Here is a 20,934-nt window from a genome sequence, read left to right as displayed (position 1 = left end):
ATCCGAGAGAGAGACCAAGAGGAGACACTCCTGCTTCTTCCCCCACAGACTGACGGATGGCAGCCATCACTGACTGAGCGAGCCTGGTTAAACCCTGTATGCAGGACATCCAGAACCCCTGGGCTTCTTCGTCAGAGCCGGGCTGTCCTGAGGTGCACAGCTGTGTATTAGCATGTGTGACGGCCTCACTGTGATTGTGTGCGCACGCTTGTGTCTTCACACGTGTGCTTGCATTTGGATATGACTACATGGGTGTGTTATGAGGCCAATCACTAGCTCTTTTCATCAGCAGATCTCATCGCACTTTACAAAGGAGGTCAGGCGCCTTGGCCCCATTTTACACTTGGGGAAACTGAGGCAGCGAGGCACAGTGAGTTGCTCACACCCACCCAGCAGCAGAGTGGAGAGTAGAACCCAGCTCTCGTGAGCCTTAAGTCCAGTGCTCTTCCCATTAGCTCACCCTGCTCTGAAGACAGAGCCATGCATTTGTGTGTGACTGTGGCTACATAAACTTCTGGATCTACGTGACACAGTACACGGCCGGGCTTGTTTAGGTGCATCTGAGCTGCTAGCTTGCACATCCATCCAGCCACTTCCCCAGTGGGAATGGTCATATACAGAGTCTGGCGCAAAGCCGGGAATCAAACCCTCATCTCCGGCAACCCAAGCCAAGAGCTGGGCCTTAAGATCACCCTGCCTCCCGCCCTGGGCCCCAGGTGCTCAGCGATACTTACCGTGACACAGGGAGCCTTTGCAAAACCAGGGAGCGGTTTGTTAGTTTCCAGTCTGACCATTCTTAGCTTAGCACCCAGAGGCAGAAGTTAAACCACCATCCACCCTGGCCAAGCCAGTGCCATGATGAGCCAACCAAGCTGTGAGGGACCCCCGCTCTGGCTCTCTCCCTCCCTTCCTCGTCTGTCTTCCTGGGATTTTCTACTGTCAGGTGTGGATGCTTCAGTCGTTGGGTGTCTCTCTGCCTTGCTGGATGCTCTGTTGATTCGGGGTTGGTTTCAGCCACTTGTTTAATGTCCCGGTTCATTCCACCCAGACCCTCCCATGCCGCATGGCCCCTGGGCTGCTTTGGCAGGAGACTTAAACTGGCTGTGGTTGTGGGTTTTTTTACAATGGCAGTGGGAAACCGAGGCACGCGTCGGGTTCGTACAAATAACACAGCAAATTCCCGCTTTGTCATATGGGGCTGGGAAGGGAAAGCAGGTCTCCTGACTCTCTGCAGCATAGGCTACCTAACAGGCCACGCTGTCTGCGATAATCAAACCCTGGCTGGTCATCAGTCTATTTCCCGATTCTGCAACTTGGGTCCTTGGAAGAAACTTCAGAAGGGACCTTAGTGCGTAGAATGGCTGGAGGCCAGAATTGGCGGGGGAGGGGGAAATAGAACATAGGAAGATCTTCTTTCCTGAACTCCCCAGCAAAGGTGAGCTTGTTCATTATCCGTGGAGCAGAAACTTGGCATTATTTATTCACATATGACTAGCTGTTGTCTTGCAGCTATAAATTATCGCCAGCATAAAAAAACACTTGAAGAGCTAACGCGAAGACTACAAATTAGCAGCAAAAAAAATTTTTTTTTTTGTGATCGGCTGAGCCATTGGCGGAGTTCTTTAAAATGCTATTCTGTCTGGCATAATTGTATAGTAGGTATTTCCATTCAAGTAGCGAGAACGCCTCCTGAAAATATGAAGACTTGGTAAAATCTAATTGACAGGGAGAATAATAAGAGTTCAATGCCAAGCTGTTGGAGAGGGGAGAATTAGACTCCGGGATTCTTCAGTGGGGGAGATTGAGGTACAAAGGGAACAATCACACGCCAGCATTTTACCACATAAACTACAATAAGGCTGAACTTCGGATGAATACAGAAAAGGACGAGAGAGAGAGAGAGAGGGTGGGAGAGAGAAAGCAAGGATAGATAGATGGTGATGAGGGAAATAAAGTGGAAGAGAATCAGAGAGAGGAAGGGGAAGGTAAATCAGAGGAGGGAGGAAGCACAAGACAGGCAAGGAAGGACTGAAAGGGAAGCGTAACATGCTTCAATCTCCTTGGACACTCAATAACAGACTTAAAAGTGGCAATTCTGCAACAACAAAAACTTAAAAAACAGACTTCAACGAGAAACTGCAGAACTGGAATTAATTTGCAAACTGGACACCATCAAATTAGGCCTGAATAAAGACTGGGAGTGGCTGGGTCACTACAAAAAGTAATTTTCCCTCTGCTGTTACTCACACCTTCTTGTCAACTGTTGGAAATGGGTGACATCCACCTTGATTGCATTGGGCTCGTTAGCACTACAAAAGTAATTTTCCCTCTGTTGATATTCACCCCTTCTTGTCAACTGTTGAGAATAGGCCACTTCCACCTTAATTGAATGGGCCTTGTTAGCACTGACCCCCCACTTGGTAAGATAACTCCCATCTTTTCATGTGCTGTAATATATATACTGCTTAGTGTATTTTTCACTTCATGCATCTGATGAAGTGGATTTTAGCCCATGAAAGCTTATGCCCAAATAAATTTGTTAGTCTCTAAGGTGCCACAAGGACTCCTCATTGTTTTTGGAGCTTCTAATGCCCTTCAGTGACTCCGGAGCAGAGCTGGGTGGGAACCGGAGTTTCCCTTTTGTGGGAAATTCTCTGATGGCAACATTTGTTCCAACCACACTGCTATGGAGGATGCAGATGTAAAGCTGGGGAATCCAGCCAATTTACGCCAGCCTGTGCCTGACAGGGCGGAGAGGTTGGGATGTCTCCCCAGCCCACCCCTAGAGGTTTCTACCCCTCTGGGATTTCAGGGGCCTTTATTTCCAGGTTCACGATCTGAAGGCAAATACGAATGTGTTCAGTGAAAGCCAAACGAATGGAGCCTATGGGAAAGAACTACGGAGTTAGAAAAGGAAAATCCCGGTTCCCTGATGCCCCCTCCCATCCAGCAGCTCCGATTCCCTTTTGGATTCATAATAAGCTTAATTCCCTGTTGAGTCAACAGCATGCTTCAGTGCTCCAGGCCTTCCCTTCCCGCTCCGAGGGGCTGGCCTCTGTCAAAGGCCCCGCGGGACAGGAAAGCCCTGTCCCTTTTCTTTACATTCCCCCCGATTAAATCCCCTCTTCTCCTGCCAGTTCAACACCCTTGTCCAGAGCCTGGGGTCACCCAGCAGGTGCACCACGGTGCTGAGCATCAAAGGCTCTGCTGAAACCGTCAGCTTCAACACCAGTCCGGGAGCGGAGGGAGGAGGCGGATTCTCAGAGGGCTGTGGGATTATTTACCGTGAGTGCCTCCAGCACCCGTGGGCGCCACTCCCGATGGTTGGGACTCAGGAGTCCTGGATTCACTTCTATGCTCTTCCAGACACTCATTGGGTGGGTCCCGTAGCCGTTCCGTGTTCCTGCCCCATTAAACAGATACCAGCCCTGCCCTGCCTCGCAGGGGTGCTGTGAGGCGACTGTGGGCAGTGCTCAGTTACTATGGGGCGGGGGCCCTCAACCTGGGACTGAACATTAGGGGCTATTTTAAAATTTGCCTGGAGACACTGAAACTTCTTGGGGGCTATTCCTGGCTCTGCCGCTGGCTCCCTGTGTGCCCTAGGGCAAGTCTCTTCATAACTTATTGTATAGCATCTAGGAGTCCCATGCATGGACTGACCAGGACCTCAAGGGGCCGGGGTGCTGTACAAAGATAGAAGAAAACAAAGGGGTCTGCCCCCTCAGGAGCTTGCAGCCTCAGTTTCCTCAGGGATAAATTGAAAGGCCAGGCCAAGCTGCTTCCCAAGGCTTGGAAGGATTCGATATGTATCGATAGATGTCTGTGAATGTCAATTTCACTGCAAACACCCCACACGCCCAAGGAAAAACTATTGCCCAGAAATTTACAGATCAGCAAAGTAAGAAAACGGCTGCTTGAAAACGTATGAGAGGCTGTTGTTAAATAATTACAGCCCAGAATTTCCTGCAGCTGTGAAAATGTAATCGATAAAAAGTTGGGGGGGATGCTTAAAAATGCCGTGCCACTGTGACCACGCAAATGGATCAAAATCGAGAAAAAGGCTTAAAATAAACATCTGTGTTATCTGTTGGAAGGATTAAATAAAAATCTAATTCTGCCAAGTCTTCATACAAGACAAAGTGCTTTGAAATCAGCCATGGCCGCTGCCGCAGGCACCTCAAGGTGACAGAAGGAATATGAAGCCAGAAGAGGAGTTTTTAGCCCCATGACGGGTCCAGCTGTCTCCTGATGAGCAATCCAAACGCCATCCATCTTCTGAGGGGTGGGGGGAGAGAACCCTGCAACGCTAACTTCCAAACCCCTTCCATTCCCGTAAGTGGCCATTAATTCCCGTCCGATCGGCGCAGGATTACAGTGCATGGAAATCAAATGACTTCATTGTGATTAAAGGTTACGGCCGTGCGGGGAGGGACGGGATGAATAATCGTTGGCCACTTAGCGGAAAGTGGCGGCTGCCTCGGCAGAGAGGAGGGGCCCGATCCTGCCTCCCTCTTTTCCACGAGCAGCTTGAGTGAAACGCCCCCCAACAGGCCGAAGGGGCCTCAGCCTTTGTGCACAAGGGTGAATTTCGCCCGGAGAAAGGGAAGGATCACAACTCCCGGTGGAAAGGCAGCCACCCCAGAGCGGAACATGGCAGCCATTTAAATGGCACTGCGTGATGGCTTAGGAGAGGAGAACCTCAGACCCCACCCTGGGGGATTTTGACAGGGGCAGCATAGGGTTGCCCACGTTTTAACGTGACTGGGCTCCCTCAGAAATGGCCCACAGGCCTGAGAGTGCAGGGATAGGGCTGGGAGACCGGTTCGTTGTTTGTAATATGGCCCTGCGGCGCCCAGCACTGGGAGCATCGCACCCCTTCGTGTCCCAGAGATCTCAGCAAAAGCAAACAAGACGCACGAGCCCAGGCTGTCCGTACATCGACCCTTCTGGACGACCGGGCGACCCTGGGGTGACCTTGGGATTCACCACTTTGCCCTGCCCAACACTCCCTGACATCCCTGCTAGGCTGCTCTCCGACACCCCCCCAACACTCAACACCTGCTGAAAGGCAGCTGTCTCCTCTTTTGTCCCCACGGGAGCAGGCGTCCACTGAGTGCAGGTCCCTATTGTGGGGGCTTTATCTCACTGCGGGCGGCAGCTGATAGCAGCAAGAAAACGGAGCGGAGGGCCGGGGAGTGTGTCGTGTGCAAAAGGGCCCCAATGCAGCGGGGGGTTCCCCTGATCTCTGGGCTGAAGAAGCAGAGAGAAAGCAGGGTCACGCTGAACAGCTGTGCGTATGGGGGAAGGGGGCAGGGCTGCCCAGACGATTCAGGGGGCCTGGGGTCTTCGGCAGTGGGGGTCCTTCCGCTCCGGGTCTTTGGTGCACTTTGCCGAAGACATGGAGCAGAAGGACCCCCGCCTCCGAAGTGCCGCCGAAAACTCTTGTGGAAGCCCCTGCAGGGCCAGGTCCTTGGGCAAATTGCCCCACTTGCCCCTCTCCCCCCCCCCGGGAGGCCCTGGGAAGCAGGGGTGCAGCCAGGTGGTGGGGACAGAGTGGACAGAGCTGGGGACAGACAGAAGGAACATCTCACTCCTAGAAAAATCTCCAGGCCATTTATGTCTCTCCTCATTTCCTGGCACAGCCCCAGCTGTCTGTCTCCACCCACCACCTGTCATAAGAACATAAGAACGGCCCTACTGGGTCAGACCAAAGGTCCATCTAGCCCAGTGTCCTGTCTTCTGACAGCGGCCAGTGCCAGGTGCCCCAGAGGGAATGAACAGAAGAGGTGATCATCAAGTGATCCATCCCCCATCACCCATTCCCCATCTTCTTCACCTCAGGCTGCATCTGCCCTAAGAGTGCTTGACCGGCACGTGAGACCAGCAACGCGCTCCGAGTGCGGATGCCACCCATCCCCGGCAAGGCAGAGTTTGATCCACCACACCCGAAGGAACTCAGCCATGCTGGCCGAAGTGCAGCATTGCTGGTCTAACTGCGTCTACACCAGCAGCTTCTGCCGGCATAACAAAGTAAGTCAAGGATCGCAGGCCTGCCCGGCAGAACTGGGCCCGGAGAGGCGGGAGTGTAGACCCAGCCTTTGATTATTTGCTCCTCAGGGGCAGGGATCAGCACTTTCTTCCGTGTTTATACAGCTCCTGGCCCAACGGGCTCATGGTCCTGGGACAGGGGCATGGAGGGGCTATCATGACACAGATATTAAACAATCATCAGACTGAAAGAAAAGGAAAGAGCAGGATGAAAATTTCATCCAAACTTCTTTTCCGGGGATTTGGGTGCAGAAATGTCCATTTTGGTCAGATTTTTTTCCTGGATAAAACACATCTCTGTTATCGGTCATCATCCTGCAAACCCCTCTCCACCCCACCCCCACCCTCTTAGCAGGTGGTGACCCTCCTGGGGAAAGGGATTAAGTGGCTTTTGCTTATTCGAAGAGACACACAATCCTCAGCCCAACTTAGCGATAAAGGGAGCTGGGAGTGGCTCTTTGGGGATAGAGGATCATGGGTGTGGGCTGAGCAGTCCGGAGAGAGGACCCTAGAAGTAGCCCTTCAGGGACGAGGGCCTGCAGCTGAACCTGAGACTAGCTAGTTCAGTCTTCAGGCAGACGAATGAGCCCAGGTGGGCTACAGCAAAACCTCCTGAGTGGCCAACCCTCCTGACTGGTTGAAGGGACCCAACAGGGCTGTTGTTAGCAGGTCACTGGCTGCTCAACGCTTATGATCGCTCCTGTGACTGCCTCGTTCCCAGCCTTGTTCCCAGCCTTGCTCCAGCCCTACTTGGAACCTGGTTCCAGCTCTAACCCTGGCTATGACACTTGAGTCCTGACTCCGGCTATGACCCCGGACGTTGTTCCTGACCGCTGAATCCTGCTCTAACCACTAGGCATGACCACCCACATCCCAGCCAGGAGACTTTCCTTCCCAACTGACAGCCCCACCTCAGGCAAACAGCCCAGGCCTTGCAGCGGGAGGTTTGATTTCCTGTCTCCTTTTCTCAGCTCCGACACCTGCCAGGCCTGTTAACAGCCAGAAGTGCTGCATGGTACACATTGCCGTAGAGAGTCTGTGTCAAAGAAGCTGGATCAAAGGGGGAGGAGGGGGTAAATGGTCTGATGGTTTAGGGACTGGGAGTCCGAACTTCCTAGCTCTTTGAGGGAGTGGGGTTTAGTGGTTAGAGCAGAGGACTGGAAGTCAGGATGCCTTGGTTCTATTCCTATCTCTGCCACTCACTGCTGGGTGGCCTTGGGCAAGTCACATCTCCCTGTGCCTCAGTTTTCCCTATCTGTAAAATGGGGGTGATGATACTGACCTATCGGTTGTACAGGGGGAAGGCGAAATGGTTCGGGGTGCCAGTCATTGATTTAGGCACAGGGCGGCGGGGGGGGGGGGGGGGGGTCCTGGAGGCCGAAAGCTCTGTGCAGCCATCTCTTGCTTTGCTAAATAGACACACGAAGGAGGCAAAACGCTTCGGGTCCCTTGGTTTTTTTTAATGTGTCCTTTAGGGACAGTGCAGGGCCGTCCATATTCAACCCGCTTCCTCGCCGTGCTGGGCAACAGCAGCCTCCTCCCCATCTTCTTCGTCCCTGGCCTCCCCTTCCAGCCCCTGAGCCTGGCTGAGGTCGGAGAAGACCGAGTCCCATGCCTCCTCCAGCTCTCTCCGCCGCTCCTCGTATGCCTCCTTCTCCGCCAGCTGGTTGCCCTCCAGCCAGGAGGTGGCCGCCTCACACAGCTCCAACACCCTCTTCTTGGCCTGACCATCAAGGGCCTGGCCTCCCTCCGCAGCCCTCTTCAGGTGGAGCGCGCACGACTCCAAGGAGTTCATGGCTGCGATCTTCTCCTGCTGCGCCTCGTCTTGTGCCCTGTGCTCCTCGGCCTCCTGCACCATCCGCTCCACCTCCTCTCTGTCTAGCCGGCCCCTGGTGTCGGTGATGGTGAGCTGGCTGGTGTTGCCGGTATCCGTGTCCCTCGCCGACACGGTCAGGATGTTGTTGGCGTCGATGGAGAAGCTGACCTGGATGATGGGCTCTCCGCGCCGCGCCGGGGGAAGGCCACTTAGGATGAAGGTGCCCAGCAGGTGGTTGTTTCTGCTCATGGGTCTCTCCCCTTCGTAGACCTCAAACACAACCGTCTCTTGGTCGTCTTCCGCCGTGGTGAATTCCATGCTTTCCTGGGTCGGAACCGGAGAATTGCGTTTGACCACGGTGGCCATCACCCCTCCTACCGTGTCAATCCCCAGGGACAGCGGGGTCACATCCAGGAGGAGCACGTTCTGCAGCCCCTGGGACCTGTTGCCTGTCAAGATGGCCGCCTGCACTGCTGCCCCGTAGGCCACGGCCTCATCTGGGTTGATGTTCTTGCTCAGTTCCCGCCCACTGAAGAACTCCTGCAGCAGCGTCTGGACCTTGGGGATGCGGGTTGAGCCTCCCACCAGCACGATGTCATGGATCTGATCCTTGTTCATGTTGGCGTCCCGCAGCGCCTTCCCTAAGGGCTTTAAGGTGGCCTGGAAGAGGTCGGAGCATAGGTCCTCCAAGCGGGCCCGGGTGACGATGGTATGGAAATCCACCCCCTTGTACAGGGAGTCGATGGAGATGGCAGCAGCGGTGCCAGAGGAGAGCGTCCGCTTGGCCTTCTCGCAAGCCGCCCTTAGCCTCTGCATGGCTTTCTTGTCCTGGCTGAGGTCCTCCTTGTGTTTCCTCCTGAACTCCCGCACCAAGTGATCCACCAGCCGGTTGTCGAAATCCTCCCCGCCCAGGTGGGTGTCCCCCGCCGTGGCCTTCACCTCGAAGATGCCATCGTCCACCCTGAGGATGGACACGTCAAAGGTGCCGCCGCCCAGGTCAAAGATGAGGATGTTGCGCTTCCCTTCCCCGTCGCGGCTGGCCTCCAGGCCGTAGGCAATGGCCGCTGCCGTGGGCTCGTTGAGGATCTTCAGGACGTGGAGGCCAGCGATTGTCCCAGCATCTATGGTGGCTCGGCGCTGGGAGTCGTTGAAATAGGCTGGCACTGTGATGACAGCCTGGGTGATGGGGCAGCCTAGGTAGGCCTCAGCCGTCTGCTTCATCTTGGCGAGCACTATGGCAGAGATCTCCTCAGGGTAGAAGGTCTTCTCCTTCCCCTTGAAGGACACCTGCACCTTGAGCTTCCCGGTATCGTTCACCACCTGAAAGGGCCAGTGCCTCATGTCCAGCTGAACCATGTGGTCCTCAACCATCCGGCCGATCAGCCGCTTGGCATCAAAGACGGTGTTCTGGGGGTTGAGGGCCGCCTGGCTCTTGGCTGGGTCCCCCACCAGGCGCTCCGTGTTAGTGAAAGCCACGTAGCTGGGCGTGGTCCGGTTGCCTTGGTCGTTGGCGATGATCTCCACCTTGCCGTGCTGGCACACCCCCACGCAGGAGTAGGTCGTGCCTAGGTCTATCCCCACGGCCGGTCCCTTGGCCCTATGCATGGTCAGGGGTGAGGCTGCAGTGCAAAAAGAGATCTGCTCCTGGGGCTTTCTGGAGACGCAGAACTGCTCCCATGGGTTGTTTCCTGCCCCTTGCCCCCACCTCAGTTGGTTGGTAAATTGACTTCCATGGGCCTTGTTCTCCTGGACAACCTATTCATATCTACTCAGCCCCCAGCTGGGTGGCAGGAGCTTCCCCACCTCAGGTCCTCTAGGGACCTGACTGCCCTTACCTCGACACGTGTCACAATAGGGTTGAGCCACCAGCCTGCTGCTGCATCCCCCTCTCCATTATGGCTTGCAACCCTTTGGGTGTTATTCGCAGCTCTGGAAATGGAGTATTCCCACCATCCTACTAAGGCGTGACTGTGCCGGGGGGCATGGGAGTGAATGTGAGAGGAGGTGCATTGGGTCATCAAGGGGGACATGAACAGAAAGAGGGGATCTTGGGTCATATATAGGCATGGCTAAATTCAATTTTGATATTTTTATAATTTCGACAGCTGATATTGGTTTCTTTCTGATCTCTGTTTTTTCAATTTGCAGCCATTTAAACCTCACCATTGTGTGAAATTCGGGTTGGGAGCATATTTTTCCCATTTTTACCCATTTAAATGTTCACAGTTGTGGAAAATTACGGGAGCGGGGGAGGGGGGGGAGGAAGGGGTGTCAGACAATTATTTAATGACAGTAGACACTGAGAATGAAAAAGTTAAAAGCTTTATACCCCGTTAACACAAACGATCAATGTCGCACGTCAAAATATACAAAGTAAATATCCTGAAATCAACAGATTGTACCTGTTTTTACTATTCATTCATGAGGCCATTTGTAACCAGCCTAATTCAAAAGTCTGAATCACTGGATTTTGACGCTAATAAATTCTCAAGCAGAGGTTTTCTTACTTTATCTATCTGTATATTTCGATTATTATTGAAGGAAATATTTTTGTTGTTGGTTTGTGTGTGTGTGCAGTGAAATCAACGTCTACCGATAAAAAGCTGATCCTTCCAAGCCTCATTATTTATATTATTATAGACAAGCACCTGACGGTCAGGATGTGAACCCAACCAGCTCTCACAGAATGCTTTCCAGCCCTAGCTCTCAACGTGCTTTACAAAGGAAGGCAGTAGCATTATCCTCATTTTATATATGGGGAAACTGAGGCGCACAAGAGAGCCATGACATGCTCACAGTCCTCCAGCAGCAGAGCCAAGCCAAGAACCCAGGTCTCCTAAATGCCAGGTCAGTGCTTTATCCACTAGGTGACGCTCCTTCTCTGGGCCGCAGGGAGAACCATTCATAGCTACTGACATGCTGGAAGTGGTTGGAGCAAATTGGGCATAGTTCGTGCGTACTTTGGCCGGCTCTTTGGACCAATCCCAGTTGGGTACGAGCACCTAGATTCTAGGGAATGGACACTGTAGAGATGCAAGAGAGAGAGACAGATTGGTAAGAGAGGATAGATGGACAGAGATCAAAGGGATGGGCAGACAGAGAAAAGACAGGATGGATAGTTCGCTACCCCTGAGAGTGGCAGGTGAGGAACCTTCCCCCCGAGGCCTTCCTCAGTGCTACCAACTCTCATGATGTTATTGCAAGACTCTTAATATTTGATGTTTGAATCCCCAGCTCCTGGAGTCTTGTGATTATGGGAAAATCTTGGCTTTCAGTTAACCCCCCCCTTCCCCCAAAAAGGGCTATTTCTCGCCCCTGTAGCTGCAGAGAAAAGCTGGGGAAAGTGGCCCCCTAGACGCTCTGAAATCGGAACGCAAAGAACCCAGATTTTTATGTGATTTTTTGGAAGTGGGGGAGGGGCGGCTGACTCCACTCATGCCCCAGGTGTTCCCCATCAGAGGCGTTACTGATCCCAGATCCCCCCCCATTGCAGATTCATCCCATGAAGGGTCGTTCTGAGAACATTGAGGGGGTCATGGGGTGGACGTGAGTTCCCTGGATGGAGCTGATTTCAACGCTGCGAAGAGGGGGGCGGTGAGAGGGGGGATTCACGCGCCCTCCCCTTCCCCAGCGTGAATGAGGAAACCCACCGCTCCAGTCAATCTAATTAAAACCACTTGTCTTTACGCTTTGATCTGCCTTCCCTGTCAACCTGCGCTGGGTCGCTGGCGAGTTAAGAGACATATTAATTCGCCCATACCCACGCTTCGAGTGGGGGGCGAGCATGAAGGAGGACTGGGCGGGGGGGCATTAAAAGGAAACTGTTGATGCTGGGGAGGAAAAGAAAGGCCCCCTTTTCTCTGCACCGTCCCCCCCCCCGCCCTCCCCAAGCCGACACGAACGACAAGCTTCCCCCCCCGGCCCAAACATGGATTGCATTAAAGTCCCAAGACCGGGTCAGGTTGGAGAAGGAAAAAGGATACTACAGCTTTACAGTAGCACGAACTATAGAGCCACTGTTTCGGCGGTGACCCCGGGGATCAAAGGTGAAGGGTTTCCCAGGAGCGTCTTTGATGAGAGCCATCTTTGATGAGAAAGGAGCCTCTATACAGATGTCCCATAATTACCATGAGAATGTGCAGCCCATGGTCGAGAAACGCAGCCCCGAAAGGGAGGTTTAATGGAATGTAATTAAAACGGCCCTGTTCAGCGTTTTCGCTCGCACGTTCTCTCTCGCTCGGGCCCCGCTTTAACCTTTTCAAGGCTCGGTTCGTGACAAGCGGGGCAGGGAGCTGGCGCGTCCCCACGCCTGCCCGCACCGCCCCACTCAACACCCCCGCCCCCCCTCTGGGAAGCTCCAGCCAGGCTTTCGGGAGAAAGTCACCAGCTCTGCGGAAACACCTCCCCAGCCGAGCGGGGCTGAAAATCTAGGCCTTCCCTGTCCCATCTCGCGATGCCCGCCTCAGCAAAGGGACCCGGTTCCACTTGCAACTTACCAGCTGTGGCCCCTGGGTTTTGCTAACGCTGGACATGTCCAAAGCACCAGGCAAGCTCGTGTGTGTGTGTGTGTGCGTACGTGTGTTAGAAGAGAGATGGTCATTTTTTTCCGGGTCATTTTTAAAGGGGTGGTTGGAATGAGTGGACCGGGGGATGCACCTTTCTCCCAAGCCCTGCGGACCATGGGATCTTAGCCCCCAGCACGGCTGCATTAGCGCAGACGTGATGGGCCCCAGTGCAGCAGGATTCGCACCCCAGTGCAAGTCAGTTGTGTCTATACTAGGGCACTGGTGCGGCTTCACCCTCGGCTAAAATCCCAGTGGAGGAGTGGCTTTGGCCAGGCCCCCTTTGCAGCTCTCTCCTTGCTGTGCTCGGAAAGGGATGTCTCTCTGGCTCGCTGAAGGCCTGCGGTCACGGCTACTAGCAAGGGGTGCAGAATGGCACCCTAAAAGATTCCCACGTCAGATGGAAACTAAACTCCCTTCTTACCCCTAGAGGGGGGATCATTCCAGGCAGTGGAATCAGTTCATATATTTCTTGGGGGGATAGAGGGGAGAAAGGGGCAAATTCAAGTCCCTCCCCTCCCCCACCAGCTGGGACCCTATTCCGCTCCCGTTCACCCTCGCCTTCCAGAGACGCCAGGTCTCCCTCAGTCGGGGAGTCTCCCCTCTCTTACCCTCACAGAGACTGAGACGGTGCTGCCGGGAGTTGAGTTCTCAGCAGACTTCCCTACGCTCTGCCGTACCGGAGCAGACTTCCCCGTGCACCAGGTCGCAACACCATGGGGCCCAGTGGCCCCTCCGCCTGGACAGAGGGGTGGCCAGGCCGAACTTCAGTGGCATCGCAATTGGCAGCTGGAGCGACACTCACTGGTTTAGTCCAAGGCTGCTGCTTACAAGCGGTTGGGCCGTGGCCCCCTGGCTCTCCGGCCTATGCAACTCTGAGTAAGTGCAGAATTGCACCTAGGGTGACCAGACAGCAAGTGTGAAAAATCAGGACGGGGGTGGGAGGTCATAGGCACCTATATTAGACAAAGCCCCAAATATCAGGACTGTCCCTATAAAATCGGGACATTTGGTCACCCGAATTGCACCACTGATTCCGGGCCCAAGTTGGGACCCATTTGTAGGGCAGTGTGGATGTGGAGGAAGCTAGCCCCGCTGTAGCCGCTCTGTGGCTAGACGCAGGATTCCATGCCTCGGGGCGGTCTCGGCATGCATTGCCCATCAACGGCAAAATTCATCTCCTTTAAAAAAAAAAAACAACAACCCTGCGTCTCCTCTTATGTTTGGAGTCAGATGGGCTTGGAAAGACCCTCCTCTTCCTCTGTTTTGGCTGCCATCAAACACTCTCCTCCGTATAATAAACCCCCATGAATAAAAAGACAGATAGGCTAATATATCTGTAATCCGCCTTTCATACACTCACGAACCAGGGCCAGGCACCAAGGCAGCCCGAGCGCAACGCGAGAGGTTAATCTCCATGAAATCAGCCCTTCAGCCTGGCTATTATGCTCGCGTCAAGATGTCAGGGGCAGAGAGATGCTAACTTAGCTAGCGAGCCCCCTCGGCACATTCCTCCCACTTGTTGGGTCTCTGGTAGAGCTGGGGGGAAGTTTTGGGTGGAAATTTCATACCTATTCTGTTCATGGCATACACTGAGAAGTTAGATACACACATAATATACTCTTTCTTGAAATCCTGGCCCCACAGAAGCCAATGCAAAGCTCTGGAAGGCTGCAACGTAATACTGCTTTAATGCCTAGAATCCAGAACTTTAACACACACAAAATCCCCATAGCGGAGCGAGACCAAGGAGGCTGCTGCTTAAACACACAGAGGCACAACTTACCCCACTTGACTGCAGGCTGCAGACTGACTGCAGCTAGACCCAGGTCACTCGCTTCCCTACAGAGCCCGCCAGCCTGCGAGCAGGACCAGGAAGCCCCTTACAAACATAAAGGGAGAGCTTGTAATTTGCAATACACCACAGTACCCAGGGTCCTGGATGGGTTTCTGCCAGAGCAACTAGCCCGTGCTGCAGCCCCTGCTGTTGTGGCTTCACCGCTCCAGTGCCCGAGCTGGCAAGATCAAAGCTAGGTCGGGTACGTCCACATGTGCTGCAATCACACCCCATCAGTGCACCCTAAATGAGTATTGCCCCATTGCTGAGCAACCGCAGAATCCACAGCCTGGCAGGTCCAGCTCCTGTTTAGAGCCGAAATCAGCGGCACGGAGACAGGTGTTTGCTTAGTGCCGTTAGTTTATTTAAAGCATGTACAGGGAGGGGTCACATCCAGCGACTCGGGCCACAGGCCCAAGGCCACACAGAGAGTCAGGTGTAGAGCAGGGAATCAAATGCAGATCTCATTCAACGGAGAGTGCTTTAACCCATGCAAGCCTCTCTGGGGACAGTCACTGAATGGCACCGTCAACTCTATCTACAGAGAGTTTCACCTAGGCTGCTTGTCCATCAGGGACTGATATTGTGCAAGGCCATTGGCACCTTTTGCCATAACGCAAGGAATAAGGAGGGAGGTGATCAAAAGCTGGACTGCAAACGCAGTTCAAGAAGAAGGGGAGTGCAGCCTGGTGAACAGAGCAGGGGACGTGGAAGGCAGGATTCCTGGGTTCTTTTTCCAGCTCTGGTAAGGGAGTGAGGGCTAGTGGTTAGAACAAGGGCATCAGGAGTTCTGAGTCGAGGCAAGCGGCTGTTCTTAGTGGTTGGAAGAACAGACTGGGGCTCAGGACTCCTGGGTTCAACCTCTGGCTGCAGCAGGGAGTCTGTGCTAATGGCTAGAGCAGTGGGTTCTAGGCCAGGACTGCTGAATGCTCTTCCTGGCTCTGCCATGGAATTGCTGTGGGACTTTGGGTGAGTCCCTTCCCCTCTCTGCACTTCCATTGTCCCTCTCCGTAAGAGGGGGCTAACCCTTCCCTATCTCCCAGGGGGTTGTATGTCTCAGCTTTTGGAATCATCCCAGGGAAAGCCCAAGAAATGCAAAATAATGATTAGAGAAACTGGAGCAGGTTCTTGTGCCCAGTTAGAATCCAAATGGTCAGTGCTAGTGGTTACTCCCAGCAGGGATTCTTCTGCAACAGCATCCAAGTCGTCCTCCAAGCTTTAGCAACGCTAATGGATAGGAGTCAACTCTAATCTATAAATGGGGAAACTGAGGCACGGGGTGGCAGAGTGATTCACCCACTCAACGAGTTGTTAAAGCCCTGAACAGAACCCAGGAGTCCCAGTCTGGTGCCCTAATTCCCAAAGCGATGGATAAGCACGGCAGTAACCTGCCAAGTAAGAAGACAAAAGGGTGAAGTCCAGGCTTTGCTGAAGTCACTGGCAAAGTTCCCATTTACTTCAGTGGAGCCAAGTTTTCATCCAAAGTCTCTGAGGTCCCTAAAGGTGTTTTTCTCATTTCAAGGCTATTTCAGGGATTGCTGTAAATTCTGGGTGAAAGATCCGGGCAGTTCTTAGCAGATCAGAACTCCCCTCCCTATCTGTTCTTAGAATAAAACCCGGGAGGCGGGATGGTCTCCATCAGAATAAGCTGCATACGCTGCAATTAATCCTCCTTCTATAACCAGGACCGGGACCACAGAGCATGGACACATAATAAGCGACACGTCCACAACCTAAGGGACTTGCCCAAGGTCATACAGGAGGCAGTAGCAGAGCAGGGAACTGAGCCCGCAACTCTGGAATCCCAGTGCCGTATCTTTCTTCGGGCGCCCAGTGTCTTCTCTGGGAAAGTATCCATTCCTGCTGCTGTAACGGCGCTCGCTTCACGCCACAGCTTGCTTAGGGAAAAAAGGACAGTAGCTGATATTCTCAATGCAGCAAAGGAGAGGCCGAGAGATTCAGGAACAAACCATCCTCCTGGGCTTTGACGGTTTCACTGGGGCTAAGCGAGTCGCCTCTTTGCAAACAGAATTAGGCCTGGTCTAGATCTAAATCTTAGGCTGATCCAGGTAAGTCATTCTGGGCTGTGAAAAGTGTGCCCTGAGCAGCTCGGTTCGGCCGACCTAATGCCCCTGGTAGACGCGGCTAGGGGGATGGAAGGATTCGTACTCCTGCCTCTCAGAGATGTGGATTAGCTACATCGATGCTGACAGAGAAAGCATCGACAATCTGGCACTGCATGTCACTGCACCGCCATAGGCCTGTTGTGCACACATTCCCTTAGACTTTGCTCAAGCGATTTACTTTCGCAAATGACCAAACGGAAGGCAAAAGAAATCCTGACATGGGATTTCTCACAGACACCAGGTTCCTGTTGACTCTGTACTCTGACCACGTTGTGGTCTTTCTGCATCTTTCCCGCCACTCCATCCCCTTCCACTGCTCAGTTCTTAGGTAGCACGCAAGGCTAGCAGTGTTCGGGCAGGGAGTTCAGGTTGCTTTCTTTGATGTTGCTAATTACTAGAGCTGGTTGGAAACCAGATTTTCTGTCCCCACAAAAATGTCAAGATTTTAATTTGTTTTTATCCCGAATTGGGACGAAACACTAAAATTTTGAATTTTTTTTGCAAAAAAGTTTGGGTCCATCAAAACCTTTCGGTTTGATAAACTGGAAACATTTCATCTCAATTTTAATCTTTTCAAAAACACATTTTTTTATACAAAAGCAAGCCGATTTTGAAACAATAGATACCATTTTGACATTTTTGAGCTTTCCCCCCAACTCTTTTCCAAACGATATTTCTTCGAAACTGACGCAATTTTGCGAAAAGATTGGTTTGACTAAGAGACAGCTTTTCCCAGAGGAAACCTCTTTTGATAAACATTTTCTGACCAGCTCCACTAATTACAACATTTGAAATGCCATCATTGTGAACGATCTGGAGGAAAGATTATGGAAATCTCATTGCATCAGGGAATGCATGGGCATGTGTCCGAGGAAGGGACAAACGCAGCATCAGAAGGACCGGGATGTAACAGACAGTCTGGTCTAGACTGGAATTCCAGCCCCTAATGTAGCTACGCCAGGGTACATTTCCTGCACCTGATTCACTGTTTGCCTTGCCTCTTGTGTAGTCCTCGTAAAATTTCTTTTGAACAAAATCCAAACTTTGGGAGTCCTCTTTGAAAAGGCTGTTCCATTGTAAGAACGATGCTCACAATACTCTGACATCCCCTTCTATCCAACCTCCCCCCAAATAAACATAACAATGATCTTGAAACAAATCATCTCAAATGCAAACAAACAAAAAATCAAATGAATAAACTCTAAAAAGTCAAAACCCAAATCCCTCCCCGAAGCAGATTTTTCAACTGCTGGTACTTATCTGGCCCCCACCACTGTGACAGCTGGTACCTCACAATCTGCAACGTGTCCTCACAACTCCCACAGGGCAATTATGCCCATTACACAGATGGGGAAACTAAGGCACAGAGCAACTCACTCAAGTCGAGGCTGTGCCAAAGCAGGAAATTGAACCCAAGCCTCTGAAGTCCTAGGCAAGTACCCTAACCACTGAGCTAACCCTCCTCATAGCAAGTAGTGTAAAGCAGTGGTTCTCAAAGCCGGTCCACCGCTTGTTCAGGGAAAGCCCCTGGCGGGCCGGGCCGGTTTGTTTACCTGCCGCGTCCGCAGGTTCGGCCGATTGCAGATCCCACTGGCCGTGGTTCGCCGCTCCAGGCCAATGGGGGCTGCGGGAAGCGGTGTGGGCCAGCCCTTCAGATCCAGCTTTCAAAGCACCCACTGGAATAAATGAGCCCTTTATTTTTCAACAAGACCCTCCCGCCTCGCGATTTCAGCAAGCCTCCGTGGAAATGGAAAGCATGTTCAGCCTTAGCAATCCCAAACGAGCCGCTGCCGACTCCTGCTCCATGGAAAACCGGCCTCCAGCTTGAGCCTAGAAAGCCAGAAAGCAGCTGGACCGTTTCTTCCCCCAAGACGATGGAAATTTCAAAATGGGGGGGGGGACACGAGCAGTGTCTTAGCTAAATAAATTCCCCCAGTTTAGAGGGAGGGAGGAAGACACACACAGACACAGCCGGCCTCCTGGCCCCTTTCCATTGTCACAGAAAGGTCAGCCCCTGACTAGTTAGTTATCATTAGCTAAGGCCAATTTAATCGCAGCAATTGCACATAAATCACTCAGGACAGACGGAGCACTTTATTCCCCTCCCCCCACCAGTCTAAAAGGTTGACAAATCCCCCACCCTCCCTTCCCTTGAAAATCCACCCAGCCCTGTCCCCTCGGCAGCCTCCTTTCTCCCCCGCCGTTGGTCTTGTCTGTTTTTCCAAATATTAAAGGCCGTCATAAATCACCGGGCCCTGACCATCCATCAGGCTGTCAGGCTGAAGAGCAGGGTCACGGGTAAGAAAGATCAGAGGGCAGTCGGGAATAGAAAGGGGTCAGGACAGCCACGCATGTGCCTACAACAACTTATTTTATTTCACTTGGCAGGCCAGGAGGCGGAGAGCGGGGATCAAGTCTGGGGAGGGCAGGGGGCACTGATTTTACCTGCCCTCCCCAGGGCTAGGCGGTCCTTTGGCTTGAAATTCTTCCCTCGAGAACTAGGCCAGCGAGAGAAGCCACCCGCTGCCCCGGTGGCAACGCTCCCTTGCCTAGCAAAAACCTCAAGAGATTTTGGGGAGGTGGCAACTTCAGGCAGAGGGGCCGAAAAAAATATTTCTGGGACCGGAGGGTGTTCTGGGACCAGAGGAGGGAGCTCCTTGTCAGCCAGCTGGCCAACACTCATGCCCAGGCTCCTGGCCATCCAGCCATGTGTTTGGATAACGTAGGGCCAGATCCGCAGCTGGTGTAAATCAGCACGGCTCTCTTGAAGATGATCAGCCAGTTCGTCAGCTGACGATCGTCCACTGGAGTCCATGGAGGGACGCAGGTGGAGGGTCGGGTTAACCGCGTTTCCTGTGCCCCTTTTCCTACCTTGGAAGTGGCCCTGCGGATTGACAGGCACGAGCTGCCTCTTCACCGCTTCCCGTCCATACTGTGCCTGTGAACTCTCTCCTGAATCCGCCAGCCTTTCCATTCAGATTATTAATAAAATAATAATAATGAATAAAGCTTCCCACCTCCGCAGCATCTCTCATCTGCAGAGCTCCAAGCTCTTCCAGAGAACTCAAAGCTCTGTTAGTATCACTATCTGAATGACTGCAGCACCTATCGGCCCCAGCAAGGCTCAGGGCCCCATTGTGCCAGGCGCTGTACAGACAGAGGGCAAAGACACTCCCGAGTTTGAGTTTACCATCCGCAGCTGCGGGAAGGGACGACAGGTGGCTACCACAAGTGGACGGGGAGAGCCCAAGGTACGAGCTGGTTCTGCTTTGTGCAACAGGCTGCAGTCATTGCTTGTGGTCCGGCAGCACTCGTCCGTCAATTGGGAGGCCTGGCTGCGGAGGCCCAGACCGGGGACCCATCGTGCCAGGTGCTGAATGGACTCAGAGCAAGAGACAATCCCTGAGCTCTCAGGAAGGGGAGGGAAACTGAGGCACAGAGCCGGGCAGTGACTTGCCTATGGTCTGTGGGAATAGAAGCCCGGTCCCTGAAGACTTAGTTGCTGATCCGCCCCTGCTCTGAGCGTGGAGAGCCCAGGTTTCAGGCCTCGGAAGACAGCTCTGGCTTCCCCACCAGGAATGCACCAAGGGCCATGCGGGCGGCATGCAAACTTTCTCCCGGTTCTTTCTCGCCTTTTTTTTTTTTTTTTTATTTCAATCTAATTGAAGAGAGGGTGGGGGGGAGAGTTTGGAAGATAAAAGCTGCCAGGGCTAATTACACCTCATTATTCCAAAAGCTCTCTCACGCCTCACTTACTCTCAAACGCCAGCAAAAGCGCGGGGGAGGGGCGAGGGTATTAAGGGAAAGGCCTGGTAGAAAACAAAGTTAGTTCATTCACATGGCGCAGCAGAAAAGCCTGGTGCGTGGGGGGGCTTCTTTTTTTCTTCCTCCCCTTGACCGGAGAGGGGCTTTAACTGCAACTGACGTCCCCAGTTCATTTCTGGTCTCAACACTCAGGAGTGGGGGGAGAAAAGTGACTTACTAGGATGCTGTGTAGCTCTGACGCTTTTAGGGAATTTCAAGCCAGCTCTTCCTCTCCTCCCAGGCCTGGTGCTTGGCACAGCTCGGTCTCTCAGGGGCATGAAAAATCCACGGCTCTATACCGACCTAACCCCTGGCGTAGACAGTGCTAGGTAGATGGACGAATTCTCCAGGGAGGTGGATTATCTACGCCGGTGGCTGAGGTGGTGTCTACACAGAAGCGCTTCCGTGGGGCAGCTGTGCCCCTGGAGTGTTTCAGGTGCAGACGAGCTCCCAAAGGAGTGAGCCGCCGACAAATGAGATCGGGTGATGGATTCTGGCTCTGGGGTTCAGGATTCAGTCCAGGCTCAGGGCCTTTCTCAGTGTCTCGGGTGCTGTGAAATGGACGATGCATTGGCAGAGTGGCGTAAAGGGGCCTTAGGGTAAATCAGGGAGAAATCAGGCCCTGGGTGATTTCAGTTGGTTCCCCTTTGGCAGGAGAGCCATGAATAGGCCAGAAACACCAGGAGAACCAAGCTCTTTGCCATCGAAAGGCCGGAAAAGCCACCAGCGGCTGAGATCTCA

At 53.1% G+C, this 20,934-nt stretch overlaps 1 protein-coding gene across 1 annotated transcript; it reads right to left on the bottom strand.

The window, feature by feature from the left end:
* Positions 1–7,546: 7,546 nt before the first annotated feature.
* On the bottom strand, positions 7,547–9,469 carry LOC141977485 (heat shock 70 kDa protein 1A-like). Its single transcript, XM_074939005.1, has one exon. It carries the CDS (start codon positions 9,467–9,469, stop codon positions 7,547–7,549), a length of 1,923 nt encoding a protein of 640 aa, XP_074795106.1.
* Between the last annotated feature and the right edge of the window lie 11,465 nt (positions 9,470–20,934).

This window comes from Natator depressus, chromosome 24 (assembly GCF_965152275.1).
Source record: "Natator depressus isolate rNatDep1 chromosome 24, rNatDep2.hap1, whole genome shotgun sequence".
Taxonomy (NCBI): Eukaryota; Metazoa; Chordata; order Testudines; family Cheloniidae; genus Natator; species Natator depressus.
This window is presented reverse-complemented; position numbering and strand designations above follow the sequence as displayed.